General features: G+C 49.4%; 1 protein-coding gene across 2 annotated transcripts in view; it reads left to right on the top strand.

The window, feature by feature from the left end:
• Positions 1 to 16713, top strand: part of fbxl17 (F-box and leucine-rich repeat protein 17) — a 215967-nt gene that overhangs the window by 68870 nt on the left and 130384 nt on the right. For both annotated transcript variants that reach the window (XM_035435910.1, XM_035435911.1), the window contains exon 6: positions 7529 to 7636. In XM_035435910.1, the coding sequence (XP_035291801.1) occupies positions 7529 to 7636 (108 nt within the window). The remainder of the gene's footprint in view (positions 1 to 7528; positions 7637 to 16713) is intronic.

Here is a 16713-nt window from a genome sequence, read left to right as displayed (position 1 = left end):
TGTATATACTGTAAGGGTGTGTGTGTGTATACTGTAGGTGTGTGTCTGGGTGTGTGCGTGTGTGTGTGTGTGTATACTGTAGGTGTGTGTGTGTGTGTGTGTGTGTGTATACTGTAGGTGTGTGTGTGTGTGCGTGCGCGTGCGTGTGTATACTATAGGTGTGTGTCTGGGTGTGTGCGTGTGTGTGCGTGTATGGCATGAAGGTGTTTGTGCTCTTGGACTGAAATCGGTGTGCTATGCTCAGGCTATTCTAACGCCTTTTTCTTCTCAGAATAAAAACGATGTGCGTAACCTTGTTCTCCCGCCCAGAGTGGGAGCTGAAGGGCGTGGGCAAAAGGCGGTTTATAGGCTCTGATGAAACGGTTTGAGTATGGCGCGCCGTGGTAAATATTCATGGCGGGAGAGAGAGAGAGAGAGAGAGAGAGTGTTTATGGGAACTTTTTTATTGTGTTGGAGGAAGCCAGACGACGGGGGCTGGTAGCGTTGCGCGGACGCGAATTCGGGCGGATTGCTTTTGTGGCGGGACGTTACGCGCTTATCGAAAAACCCCCAACGCTCTCCGGAGTGCCACTGTAAAAACACATTCATAAATTTAGACACCCCATAAATTTTAATGGAAACTTTTCTGAAGGAGCTGTGTTTGATTAGCTGTCTGGAGTTATTATTCATATTCATATTCTCTCGTTCTCTCTCTCTCCGTTTCCCTCCGCCATCGTGAAGGTCTCTGCCCGGGGCGAGCGTGCGACGTTCTCACAACATTTCGCCCGTGTGTCGGCTCGCTGCTGCAACGTTACAGGAGCGTTGTTCCAACGTTGCGCCTTGGCTGGACAGAGATGCAGTCAGTGGGGGTGTTTTTGATTACCTCACACAGGGGGCAGTTAAGAGTCTTTACCACCTGACCCTTCATATCAAACATAACTGCTGTCTGAAATGTATGTCCTTTCTTCATCAGTTAGTTTCTCTCGACGTGTGTTATTCCCTGTGTGTGTTATCCCACGTGTGTTATCCCCTGTGTGTGTGTGTGTTATCCTGTATGTTATCCTGTGTGTGTGTGTTATCCTGTATGTTATCCTGTGTGTGTGTGTGTGTGTGTGTGTGTGTTACCCTGTGTGTGTTATCCCGTGTGTGTGTGTGTTATCCTGTGTGTGTGTGTGTGTTATCCTGTGCGTGTTATCCCGTGTGTGTGTGTGTGTGTTATCCCGTGTGTGTGTGTGTATTATCCTGTGTGTGTTATCTTGTGTGTGTTATCCCGTGTGTGTGTGTGTGTGTATTATCCCGTGTGTGTTATCTTGTGTGTGTGTGTGTTATCCCGTGCGTGTGTGTGTGTGTGTGTGTGTTATCCCGTGTGTGTGTGTGTGTGTATTATCCCGTGTGTGTTATCCTATGTGTGTTATCCCGTGTGTGTGTGCGTGTGTGTATTATCCCGTGTGTGTTATCTTGTGTGTCGGCCCAGGTGGAAAGCAGTAGAAGAGAAAGGGGAAGGAGGCCTGAGGATGTGAAAGAATGATCAGCAGCTGCCGCCTCGCTGCGCCGAGTGTTTCTCTGCCAGTTTTTATCTCCCGTTAAGACGGGCAAATGAACTAATGAGAAAGAATGGGCTGCCGTCTGATTGGCTCTTAGCGTCACTCCAGCTACAGGGACTCCTCTGATGGCCGCGGCGTGGTTTCCCAGGAGTGTCCTTAATGACGGGAGCGGGGGCTGCTGGAGCCTCGTATAAAACCCCTATTAGTGCATAAACACCGAGCGAGGGAGGGAGGGAGCGAGGGAGGGAGGGAGGGAGGGAGGGAGGGAGGGAGCGACGGAGGACTGCTGGGCTAAAACAATGGAAACGGACTGACGGAGGAATAGAGGGATTGATGGAGAGAGAGGGGAAGGGAGGTGGACCAAGTTCCTTTACCCAGCAATATATCACTCTCTCCCTGTTCCTACTTCCACCTCTTTCTTCACAGAACTTTCTTCTTTCATCCCCTGAATCCATCTCAACATCTCCTCCATTCTTCCTCCATCCACTCTCTCACCTGACTTCCTTGACTACCACCTTCTCTCCTCCCTCCCTCCCCCCCCTCCTCCCTCTGATGAACGTCTCCTCTGCTTTAGTGCAGTTTTCTCCTGCCGGTGTTTGCATGTTTGGGGGGAGATGTTGAGTGTTTTGCACGCACACGCCGCTCTCGTGCGGTAATGAGCGCGAGTGTTCCGCTGGAGCTCTTCAGGCTACGCAGCTCACCCAGTGGAGCTCTGTATTCAGAAAGACGGGCTCGCAGTGTAGAGGGCTGGTTCACTTAAAGGATAGTCCACTTCCTGGGGTTCTAAAGGGATAGTCCACTTCCTGGGGTTCTAAAGGGATAGTTCACTTCCTGGGGTTCTAAAGGCGTAGTTCACTTCCTGGGGTTCTAAAGGGATAGTCCACTTCCTGGGGTTCTAAAGGGATAGTTCACTTCCTGGGGTTCTAAAGGCGTAGTTCACTTCCTGGGGTTCTAAAGGGATAGTCTACTTCCTGGGGTTCTAAAGGGATAGTCCACTTCCTGGGGTTCTATAGGGATAGTTCACTTCCTGGGGTTCTAAAGGCGTAGTCCACTTCCTGGGGTTCTATAGGGATAGTTCACTTCCTGGGGTTCTAAAGGGATAGTCCACTTCCTGGGGTTCTAAAGGCGTAGTTCACTTCCTGGGATTCTATAGGGATAGTCCACTTCCTGGGGTTCTATAGGGATAGTTCACTTTCTGGGGTTCTATAGGGATAGTTCACTTTCTGGGGTTCTGAAAGGATAGTTCAATTCTTGGGGTTCTAAAGGGATGGTTAATTTCCTGGGTCTTCAACCAGGGAACAGTGGATTCTGAACATTGTTGGTACGCTCTGTAAATTTAATATATAATAAACGGGCGATGGAACAAATTAAATAAATGGCAGAGAAAATGTCAGAAAAGATTGTGGCGATGATTATGAAATGATGATGAAATGAGTAGCATTTTGCTGTGCTATTAGGCTATTTTAAGTTAATTAGCCTGCAGAATGACACGCCTCCACAGCATGGAGGGGGAGTCTGTACCAGGGTTAGGTCTCTGTCTCTCTCCTCTCAAATCCTCTCTTTCTCGTCCTTTTTTTCAGTCTTCCTCCCTCTCGTCTGCTGTGCTCCTCTCCGAGCTGATTACAGGTCTGCCGCTCTTAACGTGCGCCACGTCGGCCTGATTAAAGGGGTCCTCCACAGTCTCCTCGGCAACGAAGCGGCTTTGAGTCGCCGTGGTAACCGAGCGGAACCTTTCGGCCGGGTTCCGATCCTCAGGGTTTAGGGTTGGGGTCTGACCATCTCCTGAGATGCCCTCTCGAAGCAGGGTTGGGGGTTTTGGGGTTTGGGGGGGGGGGGGGGGGGGGGTCCTGATTTTGAACACGGTGACTTCAGCAGTGTATCTGTCCCATAGCCCTGTCCCCCTGTTCTTGCTCACTTCCATTCCCCCTCTCTCTCTCTGATTGGTGATGTATGTATGAGGGCTGTCGAAGGCCACTCTCCTCTCTCTCTCTCTCTCTCTCTCTCTCTCTCTCTCTCTCTCTCTCTCTCTCTCTCTCTCTCTCTCTCTCTCTCTCTCTCTCTCTCTCCCCCCTCTCTCCCCCTCTCTCTCTCTCTCTCTCTCTGTGCGCGGGCGTGGCCGCTCGCCGTCTTGGCTACGCTAATCCCGGCCTGTTTCTCCCGCCCGCGTTCGTCCTCTGAGCCGCTCCAGACGCGCTGATCCTCGCTCCTCGTTACCCGCGAGCCCCCCAGCCGAGACCTGATTGCATTATTCATTTTTATTAGCACGTTATTTATGAAATTATTAGCGCCGTGATTTATTAGCATGTATCTATGGCAACTTTTGCTCGCGTTTTTTAAAAGTTTTTATAAATGAGCACCTCCTTTATGCAGCCGAGTAAATTCAGGTTAATCGCCGCACTCGGGAGTTACAGCAGCGGCGCTCCACCTGGGGTCGAACCTGCAACCCCCCTGCCTGCCTGTGTGCTATACAGCGCCCGTGCCCCAAATTTAAAGCTCTTGCAGTGTTGCTGAAATCGCAGAGCAGTAATTGCGATGTCTAATGTGAACGTGGGCCTGCAGAAATGTAACAGATTATAATATGCATAGTAGAACTCAAACACTGTTCCTCTGCATACACACGGGCTAACCTAACATACCCACACGCACACACACTTTCTCTTTCTCTCACACACACACACACACACTCTCACTCACACACACACACTCTCTCTCTCTCACACTCTCACTCACACACACACACACTCTCACACGCACACACACACACACTCACACACTCTCACACACACACACTCACACACTCTCACACACACACACACAGCTGTGATGTCACAGAGCACGGGGATCAGCGGAGCGTCTGGTGGTCCGGCTGGGCTCTCCCTCTGGGTCCTGTTATGTCTGCTTTCTCACCCCTCTCTCGTCCTTGAACGGGTCACCCCGCCCGCCCCCCCCCGCTCGCCCACCCGCCCTCCCCCCCCCGCCCTGCCTGTGGGACGGCCTGGTCTTCACCGCGGTCCGGTCGCTCTCCGGCTACACGCCGCTCCTTAGGGCTGCTGCTCGCTGCTAGCACCGGGCCTGCTGTTCCTCCACTGGTAACACAGTGATTTACATGCACCTCCCGGCAGAACACAGGCTTGTCCAGAGCCAACAGCGCAGATTACATTTTTACACACGGTCCCCGTATACCGCCAGACCTTAACTGAAACAGCTCTGTAAAAAGAGGTAAAGCACCATCGCTCGCGGATATAAAAGGCTGTGTCCGGGGGTTGAAACCTGCAACCCCTGGGTTACGCTCCTACTTTCCCAAGCCATTATTCTGCCCTGTCACATGCGGAATTGTGATTCGGCCATTTTGTGTGGCCCATATTGTGACCTCATAAAAAAACCTGCCTTCCGGTAGTGAGTGATGTCACTCATCCTGACGAGATCGAAACCGAAGCCAGAAAAGAGTCTTTTTTTTTTCTCTCTCTCCTTTTTTCTTGTTGTCTGAAGTCAGGAGGAGCAAGACTAAGAGCAGGTTCCTCAGCAGAGCCGCCCTTCTGCAACGTGCTTTCTGCTTTGACTTATCCTTTTTTTTCTGTGCTCTTAATTACATGACAAAACAAAAAAAAATACCGCATTTGTGTAATTCGCATTGAAATGGAAATGGGAGCATTAGCGCTGTCTTCGGAGGGCAGTAAATCATTTGTTTGGATATGAAGCCTCAGCGGGGGGGTGGGGGGGGGGTATTTTAAACGCTGGTTCGTAGGAGGCGTTTATTGTTTTAGAGGAACGATGAGGGGGTGATTGTAGCGGAATGAGAGAACCGTTTGCGTTCCTCCTCTTTAAACACAGACGGTGCGCCGCGCCTTTGAGCTCCAGCGAGCAGCCGTCCCGTCCTCCCCGAAATGGGCCTGTCTGCCCGCAGCTCCGCTTCCAGACGCGAAGGGCGCGCCGTATTCATGTGTAAAACATTCTTCGTTCAGACGGGGGGGGGGGGGGGGGACCTGCTTGTCCCTGATTGCTGTTTTAAAGACGGGGAATATTGAAATTCCGATATTATTAAAAATAACCATAACCAGCGTATTCTTTATGAACAAGTCTGCTGCCGGTTCCTCTGCAGAATTCGTTTATTCGGGCTGAATTTTCTCTTTCTCTCTCTCTCTCTTTCTCTCTCTCTCTCTCGCTCTCTCATAAAAGTATGAAATGTGCCTCCTTATGAAATGTAAGCGTCTAACTGATTGGAGCTCAGGAGCGTTGTCTGCCCGTTAACTCTGACGAACGCGCCCCCCAGTCGCCACCGCACACCACGCTTGTCACGCCAGGTTCGTTCCCCCAGTCAGGCAGCCAATTAGCCAGTCGTGCCAACCTATCAAGTCGATTAATTACCCAATCAATCAAATTGTTGTGGGGAACTTTTCCAGGCTGCATTACATTGAAAACATTTTGCGAGATATACTGTAAGAGCAGCTTGTGGTGTGTGTGTGTGTGTGTGTGTGTGTGTGTGTGTGTGTGTGGTGGGGGGGTGCTATTGGGTGGTTGGTTAACACTTTAAGGTGTAAGATGACAAATATGTAATTAGAATGTTCACAAATGAACATTCTAATGCTGATGTATCTAATGCAATCACTACTGGTAATGGAGAGCAATGGAGTTCTAGAACACTGCCTTTACAAAATGCCTGCTCTTCAGAGGGTTAAAGAAATCCACGAAAAAAAGCGTTCTGTCATGTTCTTTTTAAAAGTTCAGTGACATTTTTGTTTCCAGAGTGACTGAGTGATCTGGAGTGTTGGGTTGTTCTTCTTCTCCACAAACATAGATCTTATTTTTTATGCGTTTACGTGAGGCTGATATGTCACCATACCTGGAGATATTTAGAACAACCAAATGACATTTATAGACGGAAGATGGAAATCATGCATTTTATGAGGTAATCAAAACAAACCCGAAATTTAGGGAGCATGAAACTGTGAAGTTTACATTCGTCTGAGTCCAGCCTGTGTGTGTCTGCGTCTCTGTCTTTGTCTGTCTGTCTGGGTGTGTGTGTGTCTGTGTCTCTGTCTTTGTCTGTCTGTCTGCGTGTGTTGATAGATTTTAAGTTTGGAGGTAGTAGACCTGGTGGTGTGTGTGTGTGTCGCAGGGTGTTACAGCCTGTGTGTGTCACAGTGTGTTACGGTTTGGTGTGTGTTGCAGTGTGTTAACGGTGTGTGTGTGTGTGTGTGTGTGTGTGTGTGTGTGTGTGTGTGTGTGTGTGTGTGTGTGTGTGTGTGTGTGTGTGTGTGTGTGTGTGTGTTCATACGTGCCGCGTGTGTGCAGAACTGCAGAGAGAGAGAGGGCGTGACGCTAACGCTGAGCCGGCTAACGTCCTGCAGAATTAAACACTTAATTTGCTCTGCGCGTGGAGAGGGGACAGAGCGACCGAACAGAATATACCTCCGTCATCATCCCCCCGTCTCCCGTCCCCTCCTCCTTTCTTTCCTGTCCTCCTCTTTCTTGTCCTCCTCTTATTTAAACGACACGCGTAAGAACTTGGCGACCTTGACAAATGAGGAGTGAGTGTGGAGGTGGGCCCACAGGTGTCTAATTAAGAGAAGGGGTGATGTGGTTAAGCTGGGGAGCGGAGCGCAAACACCTCGGAGAGGAAGACGAGTGTCACCGCGCCGAAGAGCTAGCCCGCGGAAACGGCGACAGCGCGCCTTCACTGCCGCGACGCGTGTGGCATCTTACACAGCTTTTAATCACGCGTTCCTCTCTCTCTCCCTCTGTCTGTCTGTCTCTCCCTCTCTCTCTTTGTCTCTCTCTCTCTGTCTCTCTCTCCCTCTCTCACATCCCCCCTTCTCTCTCCCTCTCTCTCTCTCTCATCCCCCCTCTCTCTCTCTCTCTCTCTCTCTCTCTCATCCCCCCTCTCTCTCTCTCTCTCTCTCTCTCCCTCTCTCTCTCTCTCTCTCTCCCCCCCTCTTTCTCTCTCTCTCCCCCCCCCTCTCTCTCCCTCTCTCTCTCTCTCTCTCTCTCCCTCTCTCTCTCTGCAGGTCACTGATAGGTCGGTGCGGGCCTTTGCGGAGCACTGTCCCGAGCTGCAGTTTGTGGGGTTCATGGGGTGCTCAGTCACCTCCCTCGGAGTCATCCACCTCACACGGGTGAGTGCCACAGCCTGTTCTGCCCCAATACCCCATTCTACCCCCCCCCCCGCCCCATTCTACCCCCTGCCCGCTTCTACCCCAAAGTTTCTCTGAGGGAACTTTGTGTTTGTTTAACAGTTTTTTTCTTGTCCAAAAGACACTCAGCATGTGGTTAAAAAATGCAATTTCAAGGGCGCGGAGGTTTTGCTCTCTGCAAAGCTATCAATTATATGATTCATTATTTATGTGTGCCTGAAATGAAATGAAGTTCTCCAGAAAGAGTCAATAATTATTAGAAAATTAAACTGAGGGAGAGAGAGCCGTTTGGGAGAGAATCATTCTCGCTGACCTTCCTTCTTCAGGATGACCTTGAAACATTTTGGAACTGCAAATGGTGCGCGGCGTGTGCACACCGCTGTTTCCCGGTTTTCGCGGTGTGGCCGTCTCTACGAGTCCGACCCACGAGTCCGCAGATGGGCATTCCAAATTCAGAGAGCAGAGTAGAAAATAATGTGGGTCAGTTCTGAGTGAGATTTTGGTAGGTCTGTATCTATGGCAACACCCAGGGAGGGAGGCCTGGTGCACTGACTGGGTCCAGGACCTCAAGTGCGTCACTGAACATCCTGCAGTTTAACCCTTCGAAGAGTAGGTTTCTTGGAATGCTTTTCAGAATTCTGAGAATTCAGTGTTCTAGAACTCCACTGCTTTCAGCTCCCGGCAGTGATTGTGACATCAGCATTGGAATGTTCAGTTAAGAACATTCTGATCACATATTTGTGATCTTGCACCTTTAAGAGCTGAGTGTGAAATCACGGAGTAGATATGAGCTTATCTAAAATTTAGGTCGTCTTCTAATGCTAAAGTCTGATGAAGCACTGCTTTCTGCTTAAGAACATCTTCCCGTTTAATAAGAAAAGCATCTTTATTTTCCTGCCATCCAGCCGTAAAGAGTGACTGTTTAATAAGACTTTGAGGGCTTATAAAAAAGCGGCTCGCATAAATTTGGGAAAATAAAGGTTTCTGTAATGGCACATGCGGCTAATGAATATTTTTCGAAATTAACATTGCATACGGGGAGGGAGTCCAAAGTGTTATGCTTTAATTGCACTCTTATATCGCAAGTGTGGAAGATTTTTATTTATTTTTTTAAAGGCATGTTTATATTTTTAAATTGGAATTGTACAACAAATTTAACAATAACCCTAATAACCCAAAAAAAAAAAAAAAAAAAAACTACTCCGGAGTTGTTCTTATTACTTTGAAGAAAGTTTGGTTTAAAGTTTAGATCTCATTAAGGTGTAATGAACTGGATCTGAAAACACTGAAGCTAACCCTGCTTCCCGCTGCTAATGCATTAGCATGCTAATGAGCGGGGATTCATGGGTAAAATATCCTCTGTTCACATCCAAATTAAAAAAGGGTAATTGTCAGTGCCTGGCTGGAAATTATAAGGTACCGTTACAGAGTGCGTGTGTGTGTGTGTGTGTGCGCGTGTGTGTGTGTGTGTGTGTGTGTGTGTTTTCCCCCCATCTGTCCCCGTGACACACATCTTTAGCTTCGACGCATCGATTAGCGCGCGCTCCTCTGCTAATGTAATTAGCCGCTAATGACACCGGCGGCGGCGGCGGCGAAGGCTCGAAGCGCTATCGCTCAGCCTAGCCTAGCCTAGCCTAGCCTAGCCTAGCCGAGTCCCCTGGGAAGGCGTGGCGGACCGCGTGAGCTCACCGTGGTTTTGCACGCGCAGGCTGAGGCTGAGACGCCTCGTACACATCGTTTGAGTTACGCTGTTTGTTTAAAAACCACGAAATGTTAAAGGGAAGAGGCTGCTTTACGGGATGATAGCAGATGTTGCATCAGTCTGAAAGCTGTGTGTGAGGTGTCTCTTTGCACTCCTGCGGATTTCGGAAGGGTCAGACCCATTTTTGTTTGCGGCGCGTGCGCGTCTGTGTACAAGTGCGTGCGTGCGTGCGTGTGTGTATCCGTGTGTGTGTGTGTGTGTGTGTGTGCGAGTGTGTGTGCGTGCGTGCGTGTGTGTGTGTGCGCGTACGTGTGTGTGTGTGTGTGTGTGTGTGTGCGTGCTTGCAGGAGTCTTTTTGCTGTTTTTGCAGGTGGTTACACAAGTAACACAGAATGACCTTTGAACCTTTCCAGCTCCCTTCAGTCATACCTGTGTGGCGATTACCCACAATTACCCACAGGGAGACATTTTAATGGCGCGCAGATGAACACGCGTGTAAACCTGGCACCTGCTTGGCCACGCCACACGCCACCCCTGCCCAGCCGTGCTCACCCCTCCCTCACCCCCCCACCCGCCCCAAATAATACCCAAAATTAAAGGCACTCTCCTGCTCCTCATCAGACCCATTCACTCAATCATTGACTTTTTGTCCTGATTTTTGGCAGTTATTTCTTTTTCCAGGAGGACTTTTTTTAAATTACGTGACCACCAATATAGTTTTTTTCATTTCTGATAAAATACAAGGAAGTTTATTTTGTGCAGCTTTGTTCAGTTGAGCTGAATAAATGCTTTAACAGACGTCTGATGATCTGAATTGTCTGAGCTGTGTCATTCCGTGCGAAAGCGTAAATACTCGCTATCGAAATTTAGGCGCTATCATTTTCCCCTTTTTCGCCTCCATCAGCCTGGGCAATCGATTCCCAGCATGCAACAGTGCCGCTTCTAATCTCCCCGCTGTCTACAAGTCAGGCTCGCACATACACCAGTTGGAGGAAGAGTTAAGATTAAAAGAAAAAAAAATGTATTATATTATCTGAAACGCCATTTTGGATGACACCACACGAAGATCCCAAAAATCACTGATGGGATTCCAGTTTTTGGAATTCCCAGTCATACCTGTAGCAGACCTGGACCAAAAACGTACGTGGAATACTTTAACGATCTGTGGAGGTTCAGAGGTCAGAGGTCAGAGGTTGTGGTGATCCGCACGCGTGCAGATCCTGCCCTGTCAGCAGAGACTCCGTCTCGCTCCCTCACGGCGACCGAAGGCCCGCCAAACAGGAAATTTGCTTTTATGCTTCTAACTGATCCGTGACCGTCCCAGCGTCCTTTGCAAAAACCACGCACTTATACTTTCACAGATCACAAACTGCTCGCCAGTGACACTAAATATTTCAGAATGTGAAACTTGGCTGCTGGACAGAGAGGCGTCAGGGAGGTTGGGTCCTGTTGTTTGGCATATTTATGGATTTTTCGTTTTATGTCGGCGTCCCCTGTCTGTCCTGTCCAGAGAACCGCCTTCATTTGCGAGCCATTATCAGACGGTCTGTAATAGCGGGCTTTCCCCAACGAAGCGCTTCCCGGCCAAAAATCCTTCAGTGTTGCCTGTCAGATGTTCCTCTGACAGCTTTTTTTTATTTTTAACATCTTTCCAAAAACATCCACATACATCACTCCACCCCCACCCCTCGGCTGAACTGTGTCCCTGGCTCATTTCGTATTTAATCTAAGTCCTCTCTTATGTGGGGGGAAACTAAATCCTTCCACTCAGCTTGGTGGTGTTGTCAGGGGTGACACTCCGCACATTTATGTGTAATTGAGGTTTTTTTTTTTTTTTGGCCACCCCCCCCCCCACCCCCCCACCCACCCCCCCCCTTCGTGTCCCGGGCAATAAGTCGATCTCTGAAAGCGTTTAAGAGTCCCCCCGTGTGTGAGTGCCGTACTTCTGCAGAGATGACAGAAGAATGGCGTGAGCTGCTTTCGTCTCTCTCTGCAGAAAAGCGCTTTTCCCTCCGATTCTTGGCACGGGGGGCATCCCTTTGCTCGTTGGCCCGGTTGTGTTTTTTTATTTTAAATGAAATGAGACGTGACTTAAATCTGTGTTTTTGAACGTTTTGTGGCCTTTTGCATCTGAGGAGCATATGTGGGACATTATTTCCCTGGAAAAAGCCTTAAAAACAGGATCAGGAAAAATGGCGGGAAGATTTGGGAAGAGGCCCACAGTGGTTTGCAGAGAAAATAATTTAAATGTTTTTTTTTTTTTTGCTTCTGCTAAACCCCGGACCTGTTTATAATACGGACTCTTTTCTGACATGAAGAGCAGAATTATTCGTAAAGTTTGTTTTCGCGTTCGCGGAAGTCTGGTTCGTTCTGAGCCTCTGGAGGCTCGTGGGCTGATGAGCACCTCTTTGATGGATTAAGATCAGAAAGCGTCCCGCCCGTTTCCCATTAATAACACACAATGGACACGAGGCGAAGATGTTTCCAGGGCTGGTTTCTCCTCAGTTCTGTTTCAGTCAGAACGTTGGCTAAGCGAACACTCGAAGGCAAGATCTTATTTTTCCCCCTTTGATTAAAAATAAATAAAATCTTGTCATTGCGTTTTTTGGGGGTACAGTTGGGGTGGGGGAGGGTAGGGGGTCGCGAGTGTTTGATGCAGGGCCAGGCGTACCCCTGTTTTCCCCCTCCCATCCTCCGCATTTTGCTCCTCTTATCGCTTCTCACCGGGTTGGGGGGGGGGGGCAATAAGTCTACCGTGCCAAACTTGTGTGCAGTGATAACCCTAAAAACACCCCTGGGGGAGGTGGGGGGGGGGGGGGGGGGGCGTGTTAAAGGGGTTATGTGGGTTTAGGGGTCACATGCCTGTGGTGTTGAGGGAGGGGGGGGGGGGGGAATAATTTAATCATTTTAATCATTTATTTGCAGCTGACAGGATGGCAGGTCTCTGCTGTTGGGAGAGTAATCTCACCTGGGGAGTGTGTGTGTGTCTGGGAGATAGAGAGTGTGTGTGTGTGTGAGAGTGTGCATGTTTGTGTGTGTGTGTGTGTATGTGTGTGTGTAAGAGTGTGTATGTGCATGTTTGTATGTGTCTGTGTGTAAGGATATCTCTCTCATAGTGAATCCAGTGTCTTAGGCTCGGAGTGGACTCATCCTGTGGGTTGAGGGGGGGTTGCCGGTGCATTTGAGTTTGGGGGGGGTGGGCGGACAGTGAGTTTGGGGTGGGCGTGTGAGTTCTGGAGGGTGAGGGGACGGTGTTTGATTTGGGGAGGGGGGTGTAGGTGCAGCTGTACCAGGCTGCCGCTAAGCCCTCCCTGGCTTTGTTACCCAGTAAAATCCCCGGTCACTGGGGCTGTGCGCGGTGGAGAATGACCAGGCCCGGCTGCCAGGGCCCGTTATCGCACGCGGCACAGGGGATTATGGGTCAGAGAACCCCTCTGCCCCGGCACGGACCAGCGGGGCACAACCCCCACCACCCTAACTGCAGAGAGGGAGGGAGTGTGTGTGTGTGTGTGTGTGTGTGTGTGTGTGTGGGTGGGTGTGGGTGTGTGTGTTTTCAGTTCTTAATACGTTAATGAGAGCGATAAGGACCTGTGAGGTTCTCTCTCTCTCTCTCTCTCTGTGTCAGTACTCCCGCTGTCAGTCTGTCTGTCTGTCCATCACTCTCTTGTTTATCCAGTCTTGATATTATATGTATGAGTCCAATTATCTGCACCTGCTGTCACTCCATCCGGATGAGAAGACCGCTGGATGAGTGTGGATCTGCTGTGAGCTGCTCGGGGCTGACCCCCCCCCCCCATGAATTAGTCAGCATCCGTCTGTCTGCCTGCCTGCCTGCCTGCCTGCCTGCCTGCCTGCCTGCCTGCCTGCCTGCCTGCCTGCCTGCCTGTCTGTCTGTCTGTCTGTCTGTCTGTCTGTCTGTCTGTCTGCCTGCCTGCCTGCCTGCCTGTCTGTCTGTCTGCCTGCCTGCCTGCCTGTCTGTCTGTCTGCCTGCCTGCTATTTCTGCATTTTTCACTCTGTCAGTCTGTCTGTCTGTGCTTCCATCTGTGTGTGCACTTTATCGGATGTACTGTAAAGTCCTGTAATTTTCAGGGAAAAGAAAATCATCTGTGTCTAGGCATAACCCCTTCCATTCACAGCAGGAAATTCTGCTGAACGAACAGCCCAAAGTGTGTGTGTGTTTGTGTGTGTTTGTGTGTGTGTGTGTGTGTGTGTGAGCATGTGTGTATGTGTATGTGTGTCTGTGTGTTTTTGAGCATGTGTGTGCAAGTGTGTGTGTCTGTATGTGCATGTGTGTGTGTGTGGGTGAATTTATAGTTTTTATATGGAGAGCTTATTTACAGCAGTAATGATTCAGTCATTATTGCGTCATTTTTCCTGGCAGAAAGTCACGTCCGCACGTTTCCCTGAATGTTAGCTTCGGGGCTTCAGTGAGGCTTGTTTCCTGCTGGCTTTGCCCCTGGTCCCGGAGAGGCTGATTTGTTTTGTTCGGCGCTCCACTTGAGATTCGAACCCGTGACCTCCGGAGCTCAGCGCTTTAGCCACACCAGGACGCGCGAGCCCCAACACGTAGGCGTGTGGCACAGTGATGCGTGCACACGGCGCCTTGACCTCTGACCTCCTGCCCTCCGGTGTGTCACCTTACGCATCATAACTCCCCTCTTCACAAAAACCCTGTGTGGAGGTGTATTCTCCCTTTCTCTCTTTCTTCTTCCCACATTCTCTTTTCTTCTTTGCTTTCTGTCCTTCTCCTCTTCCCAACCTTCTCTTTATTTAAGTCCTCTTTCTCTTCGATCCTTTTCCTCTCTCTTTCCTTTGAGTCTCCCCATCTTTCTCTGCTGGAGAGAGCATTGTGGGTATGAATTAAGAAGAGTGCATTGTGGGTCTGAATTGAGAAGAGTGCATTGTGGGTCTGAATTGAGAAGAGTGCATTGTGGGTCTGTCTGAAGGCCAGCTTTTACAGTTCCCTCGTTCAGAGCAGCACAAGGCTCTTCACTTTTTCCGTCTTGCACGATCTGCTGCACCAGATGACGTTGAAACGCGACCCGCCTGCATCTGGCGGTAAGCTGGGCGGGGGGGGCGGCGGGGGCGGCGGGGGCGATCTCCCGCGCATTCCGCCGGCCTCGCGTAGGCGTCGCGGCGTTCCCGTGGACGTCCATCGCTCACGGAGACCTTTCAGCGCCCGTGTGTTTTTCTCCCATAATGCACTGCTTCTGCCCCGCAGCCAAGGAACGGCACTTTTCACTAAGTTTTCTTTTTTTTTTTCCAACTCTTAATGAAAGAGAGAGGGAAGGAGAGGGAGAGGGGGGTGAGGGAGTGGGAGAAAGAGAGAGAGAGGGGAAGGAGTGAGAGAGAGAGAGGGAGAGGGAGAAAGGGGGAGAGAACGTGAGAGAGAGAGAGAGGGAGTGGACAGTTCAGCCTCACAGGTTGACAGGTGTCTACAGCCTGGATTTTTTTTTAAACATAATTTAAAAACATGTCGGTTTGTATTTGTGATTGTCCAGGTATGCTGGTTTCACAAATGGACGGACAGCAAGCAAGCAAAAAAAAAAAACTGCATTCTCTTAAAATTTAACTGCTTGAGCCAGAAGAATCTGTGCTTTCCTCCAGATTCATAAACAGGAAAGTGATATTTCATTTAGATGTCAAGCGTGCCATTTCTAAACTGAGTGCCTGAGGTGTGTTTCGCAGTGTTTTGGTTCTGTGATGGATATTAGCTTCTGATTGGTAGTCCCCTTAAACAAACTGCCTGCAGATTGGTTAACATATAAATAGCCGTGTTGTTTATGTTTTGTAACATGGTCTCGGAAACACCAGCGCCAAAGCATCCTTTTGTGAGCAGAATAACAATTTTTTTCTTTCAGACAAAACTAGTTATTTTTTTATTATTAACAAAAGAAAAAAATCTCAACCGCCGCAAATATATTTAATATCATGGAAGCTGCTGTTGTCTTTGGGTCTTGATGATAGTATAGCTGTTAGAAATGAGGGTTTTGATTGCGCTGGGTCCTAGCACCGCTGTGCGCGAGAGCTGTGTTCTTGGGGGTGTGATTGACGGGCTCTTCAGTGCCGTGAGAGGCTTTGCGCTGTGATTAATGGGACTAACCGGGCGCGTTGCACGCAGAGTACTTTCTGATGGAATTTTGAGAGGGAAATTGGCTTTTATGAGTGCAAATACGCCAATTAAGGAGGGGAGTATTGTTTTTGTTCGTTTGTGATGCAAAGGAGCAAAGAGACAACGAAACGCCTTTCCTGTTTCTCCCCCTGTCCATTAACATAAGCAACTGCGCACGTTTGGAAGGTAATTGTAAAGACACGTTGCGTTTTTAAGATCAGTATTTATCCCGTGAGGTTTCAGTGAGGTCGGCGTTATACCGAAATCATTTTGGAAGGAACGCCAGCGCGTGCGTGTGCACGCGCGTCCTCCGGTTTCGGGGTTAAGAGAGGCGGTTTGACAGTGAAAGTGCGGAGCGGGGCAGCAGTGGCGGCGGCGGCAGGCTCGCGCTGCTCTAGAATTCCACCTCGGGTTTTTCCCGAACGTGTCAGTCGGTGCGTAAAAGGCGCGCTTTGTGCTTCCAGGACTCGGTGGCGTAATTATGTGAAGCTGGTGAGGGATGGATGGAAGTAGCGATTTATCTCTTCTTTTTTTCCCCCGCTACAATATTTAATTGGACAGAAAATGATGGCGATGGCGCTCGTTTCATTTGTCATGCCGGGAAAAAAAAGAACATTGCTAGGACAGCAGTTACGTGCGTCTGCGAATGCCGGCAACATTTCAACAGGGGGGGAAAAAAAACCCCGATGGGGAACGGTTTTTAGATGACTTTTTAGAATTGTAGATTGCACGTCAGAGTGCCTTTCCGCGCGCTCAATCCTTCGGTCTGTGTCAGAGCGGCTTCACAGCTCCCTGCATGCACCGCGATTTGATGGACAGCCAACCGAGATTCCACGTCACTTTTTCTTTTTTCTTTTTCCCCGCACGTGGATGGAGCTGAGGGGGTTATGCGTCAAGAAAACAACCTCCCGCTCGCCGGGAAAAAAAGCTCGCATTTCCATGATTGAATTCAGGACAGAAAACCATTATTTTGTTCCCCCGGACCATATTTCATTTAAAATAAAAATAAGAAATGTAAACTTTGGGAGGCTTGCGTTTGCCCGCCTGAGTGATTAATGCTGGGATGTGTGGCGGGGGGATGTGGACTTGTGGGCTCGGACCTAAACAGATGCATTTCAGAAGTTTAGGTTTCATTAACACTGTGAATAATTACACGCGCTTTCTGCCAACACCAAGAGAAACTTTACCCCCATAAAAAAAATTAAATTTAAAAAATGGAATACATAAGTGTTAGGGGACCCCAC

This window comes from Anguilla anguilla, chromosome 10 (assembly GCF_013347855.1).
Source record: "Anguilla anguilla isolate fAngAng1 chromosome 10, fAngAng1.pri, whole genome shotgun sequence".
Taxonomy (NCBI): Eukaryota; Metazoa; Chordata; class Actinopteri; order Anguilliformes; family Anguillidae; genus Anguilla; species Anguilla anguilla.
Note: the sequence above shows the minus strand (reverse complement) of the source record. Positions and strands in the feature narration are given on the sequence as shown.